The 14,115-nt window shown below is 38.9% G+C and overlaps 1 protein-coding gene across 8 annotated transcripts; it reads left to right on the forward strand.

The window, feature by feature from the left end:
• Positions 1-1,248: 1,248 nt before the first annotated feature.
• Positions 1,249-9,519, forward strand: LOC135612762 (ABC transporter C family member 3-like). Of its 8 annotated transcripts, XM_065109411.1 has the most exons (13): positions 1,268-1,523; positions 2,533-2,559; positions 2,642-3,886; positions 4,089-4,175; positions 4,244-4,891; positions 4,969-5,133; positions 7,028-7,333; positions 7,456-7,519; positions 7,682-7,921; positions 8,010-8,097; positions 8,674-8,727; positions 9,167-9,214; positions 9,307-9,519. In XM_065109411.1, exons 3-11 carry the CDS (start codon positions 2,792-2,794, stop codon positions 8,696-8,698), a joined length of 2,718 nt encoding a protein of 905 aa, XP_064965483.1. In that variant the 5' UTR covers positions 1,268-1,523; positions 2,533-2,559; positions 2,642-2,791; the 3' UTR covers positions 8,699-8,727; positions 9,167-9,214; positions 9,307-9,519. The 8 variants fall into 8 exon arrangements, with proteins under 8 accessions (XP_064965479.1, XP_064965480.1, XP_064965478.1 ...); XM_065109410.1 differs by having other exon boundaries at positions 2,533-3,886; XM_065109409.1 differs by lacking the exon at positions 2,533-2,559.
• Positions 9,520-14,115: the final 4,596 nt, after the last annotated feature.

Below are 14,115 nucleotides of genomic sequence, written 5' to 3' on the forward strand. Positions count from 1 at the left end.
CTATTTCCCATTGTCTTTTTCGTAAAGAGATTTTCTAACCTTTGCCAAACAACATCAGCTCTGATTTCATCTGAAATATGCTCATGCAAGTTTATATCCATCCATCTTCTAATATAGGCAATAGCTTTTCTATTTTGAACTTCCTATTCTTCATCGTCCATAATAGAAAGTTTATCTTTAACCTTGATAGGCTTATACAAATCTTTGCAATAGAGCAAATCTTCCATCAGACGCCTCCAAGTTGAATAATTTGATGAGTTCAATTTAATCATACCATCTGACTCCATTTCAATCACACAAGAAAACTAGCACCAAACAACCTGACGCTCTGATACCACTTGTTGGGAAGAAACCTGTTAATGCGGAATAATCTTTTCCCTCTTTGTGTATCAAAATGGGTTCCTCATCAAAATACCAACTTGATATCAAAATACTAATATCAATCAGCACAGCATAAACAATAGAGCAATAAATCAATCACACAGTGAGACCAAATCTTTTTAACGTGGAAAACCCAATGTGGGAAAAACCACGGGACCGTAATCCACCTTAAACTTCCACTATCAATAATAATAATAACAGGTTTACAGTAGGTCTTCTCTAGAATAACTAGAGGATCAGAATAACATCAAGATAATAGATCTTGGCTCAAGAATAGTATATCTTCATCGGATGGATCTCCTCAAAAGAGAATTTTAGGTCTCACGAAGTGGATATCGTAGGAAAGTACCTTAGAGAGGGTAAACTACAGATCAACACCGTTAGGATTGTAGAGTTTGCTGCAAGGATTCTCCACATAAAATTTGGGCCGAAACTGACAACGTTTGGCCACCGATCGTCAAGCAGAAAAACTCAAAAACCTTACTTTCTCTTTCTCTATTTTTCTCTCCTTTTTTTCTCAGCACGCCGTCGGACGTTGCAATCTTGCGCGCGCACACACACTGCAAGCTGCCCAATTTTACTCTTTCTGTCTTAATTACTGATTTAGGCTTAATAGATCCAATTGTCCAAACCTATGGGCTGGACCCAACACATATATTATATTTTTCATTGACTACTATTCAGTTACACGAAAAGAAGGTCTACCGTCGATGGTGACGGGCAATGGTGAAGGAGACAGAAACACTATGATAAATACATTGTGGTCGTTTCATTATTGATATTTGACGTCTGCAATGAGGTTTGCGGGATTACTTCATCCAAGTCGGAATGATGTCGACTCTGCCACCCAGTCCACTGTTTCAGGTTGTGGTTTCTCTATAGTTGTTTCAGGTTGTCCATGAAGCTTCCTGCATCACTTCTTCCATGTCGGAATACGTCAGTTCTGGATCACTGCATCACTTATACCCTGATCCTCTCTGCCTCAGAAAACACTCCCTCCCACCCACCCACCCACCCACCATCATCTTGCTCTTTAAGGGAAGGTCTCCAAGATCCTAAAGCAAGAATCAGGAAGCCCATCTAATGCCTAAGAGGTTTATGAGCAGCTAAGGACATGGACTTGCTCCTGGAAGAAAGCCATGGTATGTCTGCCAGCGTCTCACTCACTGTCTTAATTAATGTGCGCGGGGTTCTCGGGTTATTCTTAGAACCTGTATTGTTACTCTATGGAATCTCTGCTGCTTGTCACCTTTGCTTTTTGCTTGTGCTCTCTGCTCTTTGGCTCCACCGGTGCTGTGATTCTGGCAAAGACTCCCACAGGGGAGTTCCGAAAAGCATATTCTTGTATTACAGATTAGTCCTTTTCACCTCCTTGAGCTTGGGTTTGTTTCATCTCCCAACGTGCATTTTGAGCTACTTCTGGTATCAGCATGATGACCGACTTCTCGCTATCGAAGTTGGTTTGGCTATCAGAACAGCTGCAAGGTTTGCCATGACTGCTTATTTGCTTCTTGAATTCAGCAGTTCAAGTGAGGATAGGTTTCCAACATTCCTTAGGGTTTGGTGGGGTCTTTTCTTGCTGTTATCCTGTTCTGGCCTTGTTGTGGACATTCTTTACTTCAAGAAGCATAACTTTGAGAAGACCCATCAGTTGGTGTTTGACTTCTGTTCAATTCTAGCTGGATTGACCTTTAACTATGCCGGATTCTTTGGTAAGAGGATTCCGGAAGAGAAAACTAATCATGAGGAACCTCTCTTGAATGGTCGTAATATCAATGGATCTTCCACTGTGAGTGGGGCTGGCTATGCTGCCATCTCCCAATTCGAAAATGCTGGCATACTGAGTACCCTTTCCTTCTCCTGGGTCAGTCCTTTGCTTTCTGTTGGTCACAGAAAGACTTTAGACCTCAAAGATATTCCACAATTAGCTAGTGATGATAATGTTCATACTGTCTTCCCAATATTCAAAAGTAATCTTGAATCTTATACTAGTGCTAGTTCCAATAGTATAATTACCTCATTTATGTTGGCTAAGGCATTAATCTTCTCTGTCTGGGGACACCTTTTGTTGGCAACTTCTAGTGCACTCTTGTCCACTGTGGCTTCATTTGTTGGCCCCTATCTCATTGGTTACTTTGTTCAATACCTCAGTGGCGATCGGCAATTTGAAAATCAAGGGTACCTTCTGGTTCTGGCGTTCATTCTGTCAAATCTTGTTGAGGGTTTTTGCAATAGGTTTGAGAGTTTCATATTACAACAGGTTCATATCAGACTCAGGGCCTCCCTTGTTTCTGTGATCTACCAAAAGGGTCTTACTCTATCTAGTCGCTCAAGACAATGTCGAACCAGTGGAGAAATCATAAATTACATTAATATTGATGCTCCAAGGGTTAGTTCTTTCAGTTACCACATGCTTCATCTATCATCTGTCCCAGTAAATGTTATTCTGGCCTTGTTAATCTTATATCCTCAAACGGGGCTTGCTTCACTAATCGGCTTAGCGGCCACCTTTATTGTAATGTTGATTAATGTTCCCATAGCCAAGCTAGAACAGAATTACACAGAAAAGATTATGGAGTCTAAAGATCGTAGAATGAAGGCTACAACAGAGATCTTGAGGAATATGAGAATTCTCAAGCTTCAAGCTTGGGAAATGAAGTTCTTATCCAAAATAATGGAATTGAGGAAAAATGAGATAAGTTGGTTGTGGAAGATTGCTTATGTATCAGCTGCTGCAATTTTTCTCGTCTCCTGTTCATCAATTTTTGTAGCAGTAGTTGCCTTTGGAGCTTGCATACTTTTGAGGATACCATTGGGAACAGGAAAGGTTCTAACAGCACTTGCAACTTTTAGGACTTTGCAAAATCCCATTTTTGCTATTCCAAAGACAATCTCAATGTTAGTTCAGACCAAAGTTTCTCTTGATAGAATATCATCATTTCTCTGCCTTGAGGATTTGCAACCAAATGTTGTAGAGAAGCTCCCTCGATGTAGCTCAGAGGTAGCTATTGAAGTTAGCAATGGTAATTTCATGTGGGATCCCTCCTCTAAAACTCCTACTCTGAAAGATCTAAATTTCCAAGTTTTGAAAGGAACGAGGGTTGCTGTTTGTGGAACTGTTGGTTCTGGTAAATCAAGCTTGCTGTCATGCATTCTTGGTGAAGTCACAAGAATTTCTGGAACTGTCAAGTTATGTGGTACAACAGCTTATGTCTCTCAGTCACCCTGGATTCAAAGTGGTAGCATTCGAGACAATATAATTTTTGGAAAGGAAATGGACATAGACAAATATGACAGAGTCCTAGAAGCTTGTTCTTTGAAGAAGGATTTGGAGATCATGCCTAATGGTGACCAGACAGTTATAGGAGAAAGAGGCATAAATCTTAGCGGAGGACAAAAGCAACACGTACAAATTGCCCGTGCAATATACCATGATGCTGACATTTATATGTTTGATGATCCATTCAGTGCTGTTGATGCCCACACAGGATCTCATCTCTTTAAGGTAATAGCTTAAACTGGAGCTATCTTTCCATATGGTTGTAGTATCAAGTGTTTTTGTTGAATATTTACAAAATATGAAGAATTTCATATATGTACACCTCGATGGTTGTTAATATATTAACGAAACTTTCTTTTGTTAATATCATGATGCTTTGTAAGAAGATATTTGATCTTTAAAAATAATAGCAACATCATTACTACAGGAATGTTTGCTTGGATTTTTATCTTCAAAGACAATGGTCTATGTCACACACCAGGTGGAGTTTTTACCTTCAGCTGACCTTATCCTGGTGAGTAATGTTGCCATTTCATCTTTATCTCGCATATGTATTCCAGACAGAATAATTCTCTTGTCCAGGTCATAAGAGATGGAAGGATTGTACAAGCAGGCAAGTACAATGAGATAATTAACTCAGGAACAGAGTTCATGGAACTGGTTGGTTCTCATATAGATGCTTTGGCTGCACATAACATGATAAAACATACTTCTAACACTTCAAGTGACACTATTCAAGGTGGTCCTTCTGCCTCAAAGTCTAGTGTACCAGTTCCTCAACAAGCAGAATCGAAGGATCCAGAGAATGGTCCATCAGATGAAGTTAGGCCGAGGGGTCAGCTTGTTCAAGAAGAAGAGAGGGAGAAAGGCAAAGTGGGGTTTCTGATATATTGGAGGTATATTACAATGACATATAAAGGGGCACTTGTTCTGTTAATATTATTTTGTCAAATTCTTTTTCAAGTCCTTCAGATATGTAGCAATTATTGGATGGCTTTGGAGTCTCCTCTGTCAGATGACTTGGAACCTCCTGTAAGTGGCTCAATGCTTATATCTGTATATGTAGCATTGGCTGTTGGGAGCTCTGCTTGTATCCTAATAAGAACCCTCCTTCTTATAATTGCTGGATACAAGACTGCAACAATGCTATTTAATAAGATGCATGCATGCATTTTTCGTGCACCCATGTCATTCTTTGATTCCACCCCCACTGGGCGTATTTTTAATAGAGTAAGTATTAGTTTTCTTTTAATCATTGAGAATATTCTTTTGATGCTTTTGTCTCTGAAATATGTTTAATGGGGCAGGCTTCAACTGATCAACGTGGAGTAGATACATACATTCCATTCCAAATTGGATCATTTGCATTCTCAATTATAAATCTTCTGGGGATTATTTTAGTCATGTCACAAGTCGCATGGCCAGTTTTGATCATCTTTATTCCTGTTGTTGCGACTTGTATTTGGTATCAGGTATCTATTTTACAAGTTTTTAATGCTACTTCAAGTGCAGAACTGAGTAATGTTAGAAAAACTTATATCATCAGCACTAGATTTTGTATTCATTGACTTCTAAAAATGAAAATTATGAAGCAAACAGTTTCATTTCTAAAAAATCCTGCATAAGGATGAATTTAGATATTATTTTTCTGATTGTCTTAGGAAAGCAAATGCTCTTCTATTAACATAGTGAATTATGCGAGCAAGACATTCTTTAAAACTTGGAAGTACTGCAGCCTGAGTCATCTGTTGTTGTAGCAAGTGATCATGTCAACCATGGTCCAGACATACTTCTCCAATATTGAGATCGGGCAACTTTTAAAATCTGACTATCTTTATGAAGATGTTACAATCCCATTTTTGTAAACATTATTTTTTTTTCTCACCAATTTTAGATAAATCCTAGCTAAATCAGCTAAATGCATATTACATTTTCCATAATTTTGTTATTTTCTATCATTTTTACATGTTTCTAATATAATGCTTAAATTACTCAAAAAGCCGTTGGATCAACAAAGTGAATACTGTCAATTTTTTCTTCTGAAACTATGTTCCTAATTTAAGCTATTAGTTTGATCTGCCATTCCAGTTTCTGAAGTATCAACAGGCAAGACAACAAGGAGACATTAAATGCAGAATAAGGAGGGGTAATTATTTTAAAAACATGTCATTATATAATGGCAGAATTTGGATTGTGCTTTCTCCTTTGATCACATTGCCCCATAATTCTGTAGTGTTTTGTAATATATAACGGTCTTTTTTGAAGGTGAGACTGATAAACTGAACAGCATAATTGACTGTTTCATCATTAGTATATGTACACCTTCTATGAATTTGTCATCTTGCATGACTATAATTATGCCATTACTCTACATTCATACATTTCCTATTTCCATGATCTATAAATTCTAAAATTCACTTATAATCCTGGTCCCTCAGCAATTCTACATATCTACTGCATGAGAACTATCAAGGTTGATTGGGGTTTGCAGAGCTCGTGTAATCCAACATTTTGCAGAATCAATGTCAGGATCAATTTCAGTTAGAGGCTTTGGTCAGGAAAAAGAGTTCGTTAACACTAACTATAATCTGATAAATGATCTCTCTCGACTTCAATTCCATAGTACAGGTGCTATGCAATGGCTTTGTTTTCGTCTCGATATGTTGTCATCCCTTACATTTGCCTTCTCTCTGATATTTCTGATCAGCATGCCAGAAGGTGTAATCGATCCTGGTACTTTCTTTATATAGTTCCATTATTTGTGGTTCCTGGAATTTCCTGTAAATACGGAAGTCATGTTAACCATTGCTTTTCTGTTTCTTTGTCTTCTTCCCTAGGTATTGCTGGCCTTGCAGTGACATATGGACTTCGTCTGAATATGATACAAACATGGATCATCTGGAATCTGTGCAGTCTTGAAAATGGAATTATTTCTGTGGAGAGAATACTACAGTATACAAACATTCCTAGTGAACCACCTCTTGTCATAGATGAAAACAGACCTGATCATCTCTGGCCATCAAAGGGGAAAATAGACCTTCTTAACTTACATCCTTCCTTTGACATTGAGGCTCCCTTGTTCTTTTTCCATCTTATGGTGCATCTGTTAAGTGTTAGTTTTCACTATTTATAACTTTCCAAGATGATAAATGTGAGTATATCACTAAATTAAGGTTTAACTATATGAAGCCTCTTGGATGTGTGTTACCCAAAGTTACTGCTTGCGAACAACTCAACTCCTTCAGCATGAAAGTGCTACTTCAGGCTCCTCATTGTTTTCGCAATGAATGTTTCTCTATTGACATCATAAAAGTTGCTGCAAGTCCTATCATATTTTTCTTTTTAATACTAATTAACTTGGAACAGGTTCGTTCTGGCCTCAACATGCCTTTTATTTTAAGGGGTCTCACTTGCACTCTTCCTGGAGGTAAAAAGATTGGAATTGTTGGAAGAACTGGAAGTGGCAAGTCCACCCTTGTACAGACAATATTTCGTATTATTGATCCTACTGTTGGTCATATATTCATCGATGGCATTGACATTTCAACAATTGGGCTACATGACCTGAGATCCAGATTAAGCATTATCCCGCAAGATCCAATTATGTTCGAGGGAACTGTGCGTAACAACCTAGATCCACTTGAAGAATATACAGATGAGCAGATATGGGAGGTGCTTCAGTTTACTTATATATTATTTAACATGTATTAATTTATCATATCCTTTTAGTGTTGTTTGCAAGTTTATTTGAAACCATAATGTGTCTTTTCTATTTCAATGTTTTTCTCTTTTAGGCACTGGATTGCTGTCAACTTGGAGAAGAGATTAGAAATAAGGAATTGAAGCTCGACTCTGAAGGTATCAGATTTTAAATTGTGGTGATATTTATAGTCTTAATATAAAATTTCCTCCCAGTTAGTTTTAACTTAGAAATATGCTGATAAAATGAAAGATTCTTTGCCACTGTGTTTTTCTATGATCAATTGATTTATTATTTATACTGACCAATTTGAGTTGCAGTAACTGAAAATGGTGAGAATTGGAGTGTAGGCCAGCGCCAGCTTGTCTGTTTAGGCAGGGTAATCTTGAGAAAAAGCAAGATACTTGTTCTGGATGAAGCAACTGCCTCAGTAGATACTACTACTGATATCATAATTCAGAAAACCCTAAGACAGCAGTTCTCGGAATCAACAGTTATAACGGTAGCTCATCGGATAACTTCTGTAATTGACAGTGATATTGTCATATTACTTGATAATGGTTAGTGCCTTCATAATTTTGTAAGGCTTTTCTCTCATTTTGCTCACTCGTCAGTTACCCTTTCTGATCTGAACTTTGTGTTGAGCAGGAGTAATTGTTGAAATTGACAGTCCAACAACATTGTTAGAGACCAAGTCATCCTTGTTTGCCAAGCTTGTCTCTGAATACACTACAAGGTCTAATTTAGATTTCTATTAATTTTTTTTCATCAAGATGGGCAACTTATTGATATTGAATTCCATGAAGGTTGATATTGTATTCTGCTTTGTGCATACATGCTGTATCTGAAACTGGTGATTTACGCATTTGCTTTTCCGTAGTATCAGGTCATATACATACTATCTTAAAGGAATTTAATTGCGCTAATGCCCTTGTCATCATAGTCTGTCCATTGGTGTTTTGCTAACTCTAGTTAAACATGGATTGCTCACAGCCCAGTTTCTGCAGTCTTTTTACCACTTTGTTGATGTAACCATCCTATACCTGATCTAAAGTTATTTTTCGTATCAATTTACACTATCACATCTGATACTGTTAGAGTGCCTGCTAAGTGTAAGGGCTTTGGTGCAAAGAAATTCATTTCTTATGGTATGCACAAATTCATGTTTGGGAGGAATGTAAATATAATTAATAAATATCAGAAGGAATGTATTTGAAAAGCTTTGTTTTATATGGTAGTGACTGTGTATGGTTTTATACAATCGTAGCAAATTCAGTGATTAGTAATTTCTCTTGGTGCTGATAACTTGCAGATTCTATGATGCATCTCGACAATGAAACCAGCTTCCTTCTGGAGGAAAATTGAGGTACTTCTCTTACTCCACTTGGTTTTCGAATCAGAGCTGAAAAAAGCATACTTAAGATATGTACAGTCCAGTCATCTTATGATAATGTTATTATTCAATGATTTGTACATTCAAATGTACAAAATAAATAACCAGAAAATGATATGCAAATGGTTTAATTTTCCAGTGCATATTGTGCATAGGTCAGTGGCACATGTTATTTGCTGTGCAACCAACACAGGCTCATCTGAACTATAATGAATCAATGCTTGCATATTTTTGTTAAAACATGACTTACAATCTATCTTAACCATCCTTAGACTTCTGTTTGATATCACTAAAGAAATCCTTCAATGTATGCAACTCGGTTGATGCCACATGTTACTCTGCTACAAGGTACTGAATATACCTAACAGGTCCAACTGCTTATTGGTTTACACCTCTGATTGTTCTTCTGCAGGTAAAGAAAATGCTTCCGTGAGTTTTATATAAGCAGTAGTCAAAGCAGGTATAATCTTATGCAGTAGTCAATCTTCTCTATATAGTTGTTTTGGCACACATATCTTGACATGGTTATGCATTTCTTGGCTGCCTTCTCAGGTTCCCAATTTCAAGTCCCAGATTAAAACAAGTAACTCTGTGATGCTGTTTGTGATCTTTCCTATATTGAACTACTGCTTCAATATACTTCTTGGAACAAGAACAATGCTCTAGCTAAGTTATAGGATGTTGCATCCATCTCATCTTATGTAATGTGCGTGTGTGTGTATATATATATATATATATATATAGTTTGATTGAGACTTCTGGTTCTTTTGGTCGGACCTTCTCCTTTGCTCAAGACATGAAGAAAATCGATGACAATCGCATGTTGAGATGACGGTACGTACTTGACGTAAACTACTGTCTCAAATTCCCAATGAGCTATCGTGGTTTCTGCCATGCTAAGTTTAATGGATTACGTTTCCTGCATCTTACTACGTTTTGAGCAGATTCATTTACATGTTCTTCTGCATGAATGCAACAGAACATTCATTTTCCATCTCTGCGTGGACTGCTCCTTTCATCCAAGAGGAAGACCTCCTCTTCCTCCCTCTTGAGTGTCAGAGAGATCATGAGACGTTAAGGACATGGAGTTGCTCCTAGTTGCAAGGCATGGCTTCTCTGCTTCATGTCACCTCTGTCTCTTGCTTCTCCTATCTATTTTATGGCTCTATCACCGTTGTGAACCTCGCCAAAACTCTAATAGGAGAGCAACGAACGACAAACTCTTGCACTACGGATCGGCCCTCTTCACTTCCCTGGGTTTGGGCTTGCTTCATCTCTTGTGTGCCCTGGGAATGGCGACGGGCTTCTCCATTGAAGTGGGTTTGGCAGTCGCAATAGTTTGCATGGTTTGCCATAGTTGCTTGCAATTCAGTAGCTCGAGCGAGGATAGCTTTCCCACCTTCCTCAAGATTCGGTGGGTTCTCTTCCTACTTTCTTCTTGTATTTGCCTTTCTATAGATTGGTTTTTTAATTATGCTGGATTCATCGGGAAACGAATTTGCGGAGGAAATCATGCACTTAAGGAGGCACGTGTCATCACTTACGTGATTGAATTGTAGGACACTTATAACTAGTAATTAGAAATTATGCTCACACTTAGCTTAGCAATATATTCAAGTTTGTTGATGACCCTTAAGGAGGCACTAGTGCCAACTACCATCCTGCTATATAGGATCTCAACACTAGTCTAGCGTTTACCAAAATTATTTTCATTTCAATTTACCTATGCCTATAGATGTCATAATATGTCCGCCACCACTACACGAAAGATTTTTTTTATGAAAAGTGGCTTCAATTTGTTCTTCGTAGTTTTGCTCAATACTCCCTCATGGCATTTGAGCAAACCTACATTAGAATAGGATGTGTCATGCAAAGTCACTATAAACGTTGCATAGCATAGTTTGCAAATACATGAAGCTAATAAAGTAATCTGAAGTAGGAAGTCTGTTCCAACACATCTTCTAAAGGAATATTTTGATCTTTATGTAAACATTAATTTTCCATATCACCTTCTAGCCAGGCCATTTATCCTGTATGGGTTGAATACTCTCTCTCAATAGGTGATTAGCATAATACAATTTATAGTACAATTATTTGGAGTTGAGGCCCAAACTCATTTGTTATCATCGAAGTTCTTAATCAAGTACATTCTTAAAATCCTATTCATAAGTTCAGGATGAAATGCAACATTCAATATTCCACGGCACCAATCATTTCTAGTTATCAAATTTGCAATAGAAGAGAAAGAATAGACCAACTCCATATTAACAGAAGTTGGCCAGTGGCTCAAGGTGTAACTTGCATATGTTGCTCCAATTCCATGGGCACCCCTGGGCTTAGAGGAGGCTTGAGGAAACAAGAATCCATACTTTGCCTTTGGCATTTTCACCCAAAGACACTCCTCACTATTGAGAAGTGGAATAAGATAGCTTAGTACATCACATACTTCTAGCCAATCTTAAATCTCTAATCTTTAAACTTCCTTCTACTTTAGGAAAAGTAACGGTTTATCATCCACTTAGATTGATCTTATTTTTATTTTTCTTATGGTTCCAAAAAAACATCTGATTCTCCTCTCCATCTTCTCATACTCGTACTGCAGCCCATATTTGGGGCGTATGGACAATAAGAAGGGTTAGCCCCCTCTTGATTGCATGGTGTACGCGAGGAAGAGATTTTTAGAAACGAGTCGGCACTAAGAGGGGGGGGGCTGGGGGTGAATTAGTGTAGCGGTAAAACTATCAATTTCGAAAAATATTCGTTCGATTAAACCTATTTCGGAAATATGCTTGACTTGAAAGCGTGTTCGTAAACGTATTGAAAGCAGTAAGTAAGTAAAGTAGTTTGCAAGTAAAGTAGTTTGCAGTTAAACTAAATTACTCAAAAGAAATGCAAACTATTTTTTATAGTGGTTCGATCGTCGTGACCTACGTCCACTCCACCGATTCCTCTTCCGTCGAAACCATCGACATCCACTAATGATTTTCTTTCAATGGGCGAAAACCAAGTACCCTTTTACACTCATCTTCTCCTTTTCATAGGTTTAGGAGACAACATTTTACAACCCTCTTTCACAAGGTATCCCTCTCACACCTCCCTTAGAATTCTCTCTAAGCTTTAGTAGGAGGGAACTCAACTTTCTAATAGAATTTATAACTTTAGAATCACAAAGTTTTACTCAATCTTTCTTGCTACTCCATGCAGAAATAGCTAGGGTATTTATAGACCCTAAATGGCTTCAAAACTTGGAGTCAAAATTTAAATCCTCGATATTTCGAGGTACGGGCGGTACCACAGCCTGCATTTGGCGGTACCCCTGTCTGACATAGTCTCGGAGACTATTCCACGATGGTGCCACTTATTGGGTCATTGTTTGGGCCTTTCACTTGGCTTAACATAGCTCAAACTTGGGCCTAATTGACCCCTAATTGAGTTGGCCTAATTTCAACCCAATTATATGCTAATTATGAATTTTAAGATATAACTAAGCTAATTAGGTATGGTAAGTCTTGGTTTCTTCCAACGAGCTTCTAGCGATCTTCCGGTGAACTTCCAACTATCTCTCAGCAATGTTCCAGTGGACTCCCGGTAAGCTCCTAGACTTCATGACGATCTTCTTGACGAGTTCCGACGAGCTTCTTTAGCAAGCTTTTGGACTTCTCGATCAATTTAGATAGAACTTCTAATGAACGTCCGAACTTCTGACGAACTCTCGAACTCCCAACGAAATCTCGTTCTTGACTCTAGGACTTTATTTTGCTTTATGACTTGATCTCTATCGTAGTTAATCCTATTGGAAAATCTTGGGGGCGACATCATATGCGCAGCGGAAGAATAAGAAAAACAAAATCCCCGATTCCCAAAGAGATGTTCGTCGTCGTGCGAAGATTGGTACGCAAAATCCGCGAGACTTAAAACTGCGTATAGAGTAGATTGTGTTACCTAGGGAGATCGTATATCCCTATTGTTAGGATCGAGAGCACTAAGAGGGGGGGGGGGGGGGGTGAATTAGTGCAGCGGAAATCTTTCAACGATTAAAAACGAAAGCTGCGTTCGTTTGATAAAAACTATTTTGATACAAAAGCCGATTCTAAGAATACTTATGATTAACTGCAGTTTATGTCTAAACACAGTTTGCGTCTAAGCGCAGTTTACGCAGTTTGCGTCTAAATGCAGTTTGCGTCTAAATGCAGATTGCGTCTAAGCGCAGTTTGCGTCTAAGCGCAGTTTGCGTCTAAGATCAGATTGCGTCTAAGCGCAGTGCAGTTTGCATCTAAACGCAGTTTTACGTCTAAATGTAGTTTTACGTCTAAACGCAGTTTTACGTCTAAATGTAGTTTTACGTCTAAACGCAGTTTGCGTCTAAACGCAGTTTTACGTCTAAATGTAGTTTTACGTTTAAAAGTAGTTTACGTCTAAAACACAGTTTTACAGGGATCTGAACTTAGAAACTTCGTTCGTAAAAGCGCAGAAGACAGTTTTGTAGAATCAAAACGTAAACGTAAACTGTAATGTATGAAAACACCGATTTACGTCTGAATGCAGATTCGGAAAGATCAGCACTTAGAAACTTGTTCGTAAAGGTGCAGAGAGCAGTAGCTATGTAGGAGGTTTGCAGTAATGATAAAGTGCTCAAAATAAACGCAAACCAGAGATTTAGAGTGGTTCAGTCAGTCTTGACCTACTCCACTTTTGGCTTCCTCCACCGACGAGGTCACCGACGTCAACTAGAGGCATTCCTTCAATAGGCGAAGGCCAACTGCCCTTTTACAGATTCACTCCTTTTGATGGGCTCAGGAGACAACCCTTACACAGGACCTTTCTCTCCTCTTTTTACAACTCAAGACTTGAAGAACAGAAAGAGGAGAACTTTAAGACTTTTCACAAATTTGAGCTCTTAGAATCACAGAAAAGATCAAGAATTCGGTGTAGGTCTATATCTTTTCAGTGTTGAATGGGTGGGGTATTTATAGGCCCCAACCCAATTCAAATTTGGAGCTCAAAACGATCAAATCCCGGAATTCCGGGATCAGGCGGTTGCACCTCCTAACTGGAGAGGTTGCACCGCCTGGCAGAGCTCGAAGACTGAGCCCAGGCGGTGCCACCTCTTGACTGAGGTGGTTGCACCTCTCTGCCAGAGCTCGAAGACCGAGCTCAGGCGGTGCCACCTCTCTGTTAGGGAGGTTGCACCGCCCAGTCTAGCTCGAAGACTGAGCTCAGGCGGTGCCACCTCTCTGTCAAGGAGGTTGCACCGCCCAGTCTAGCTCGAAGACTAAGCTCAGGCGGTGCCACCTCCTGGCTGGGGCGGTTGCACCGCCCAGTCTTGCTGGGAGGCTTAGCCCAGGCGGTGCCACCTCCTGG

The sequence above is a fragment of the Musa acuminata genome, chromosome BXJ2-5 (genome assembly GCF_036884655.1).
Source record: "Musa acuminata AAA Group cultivar baxijiao chromosome BXJ2-5, Cavendish_Baxijiao_AAA, whole genome shotgun sequence".
In the NCBI taxonomy this organism is placed as follows: domain Eukaryota; kingdom Viridiplantae; phylum Streptophyta; class Magnoliopsida; order Zingiberales; family Musaceae; genus Musa; species Musa acuminata.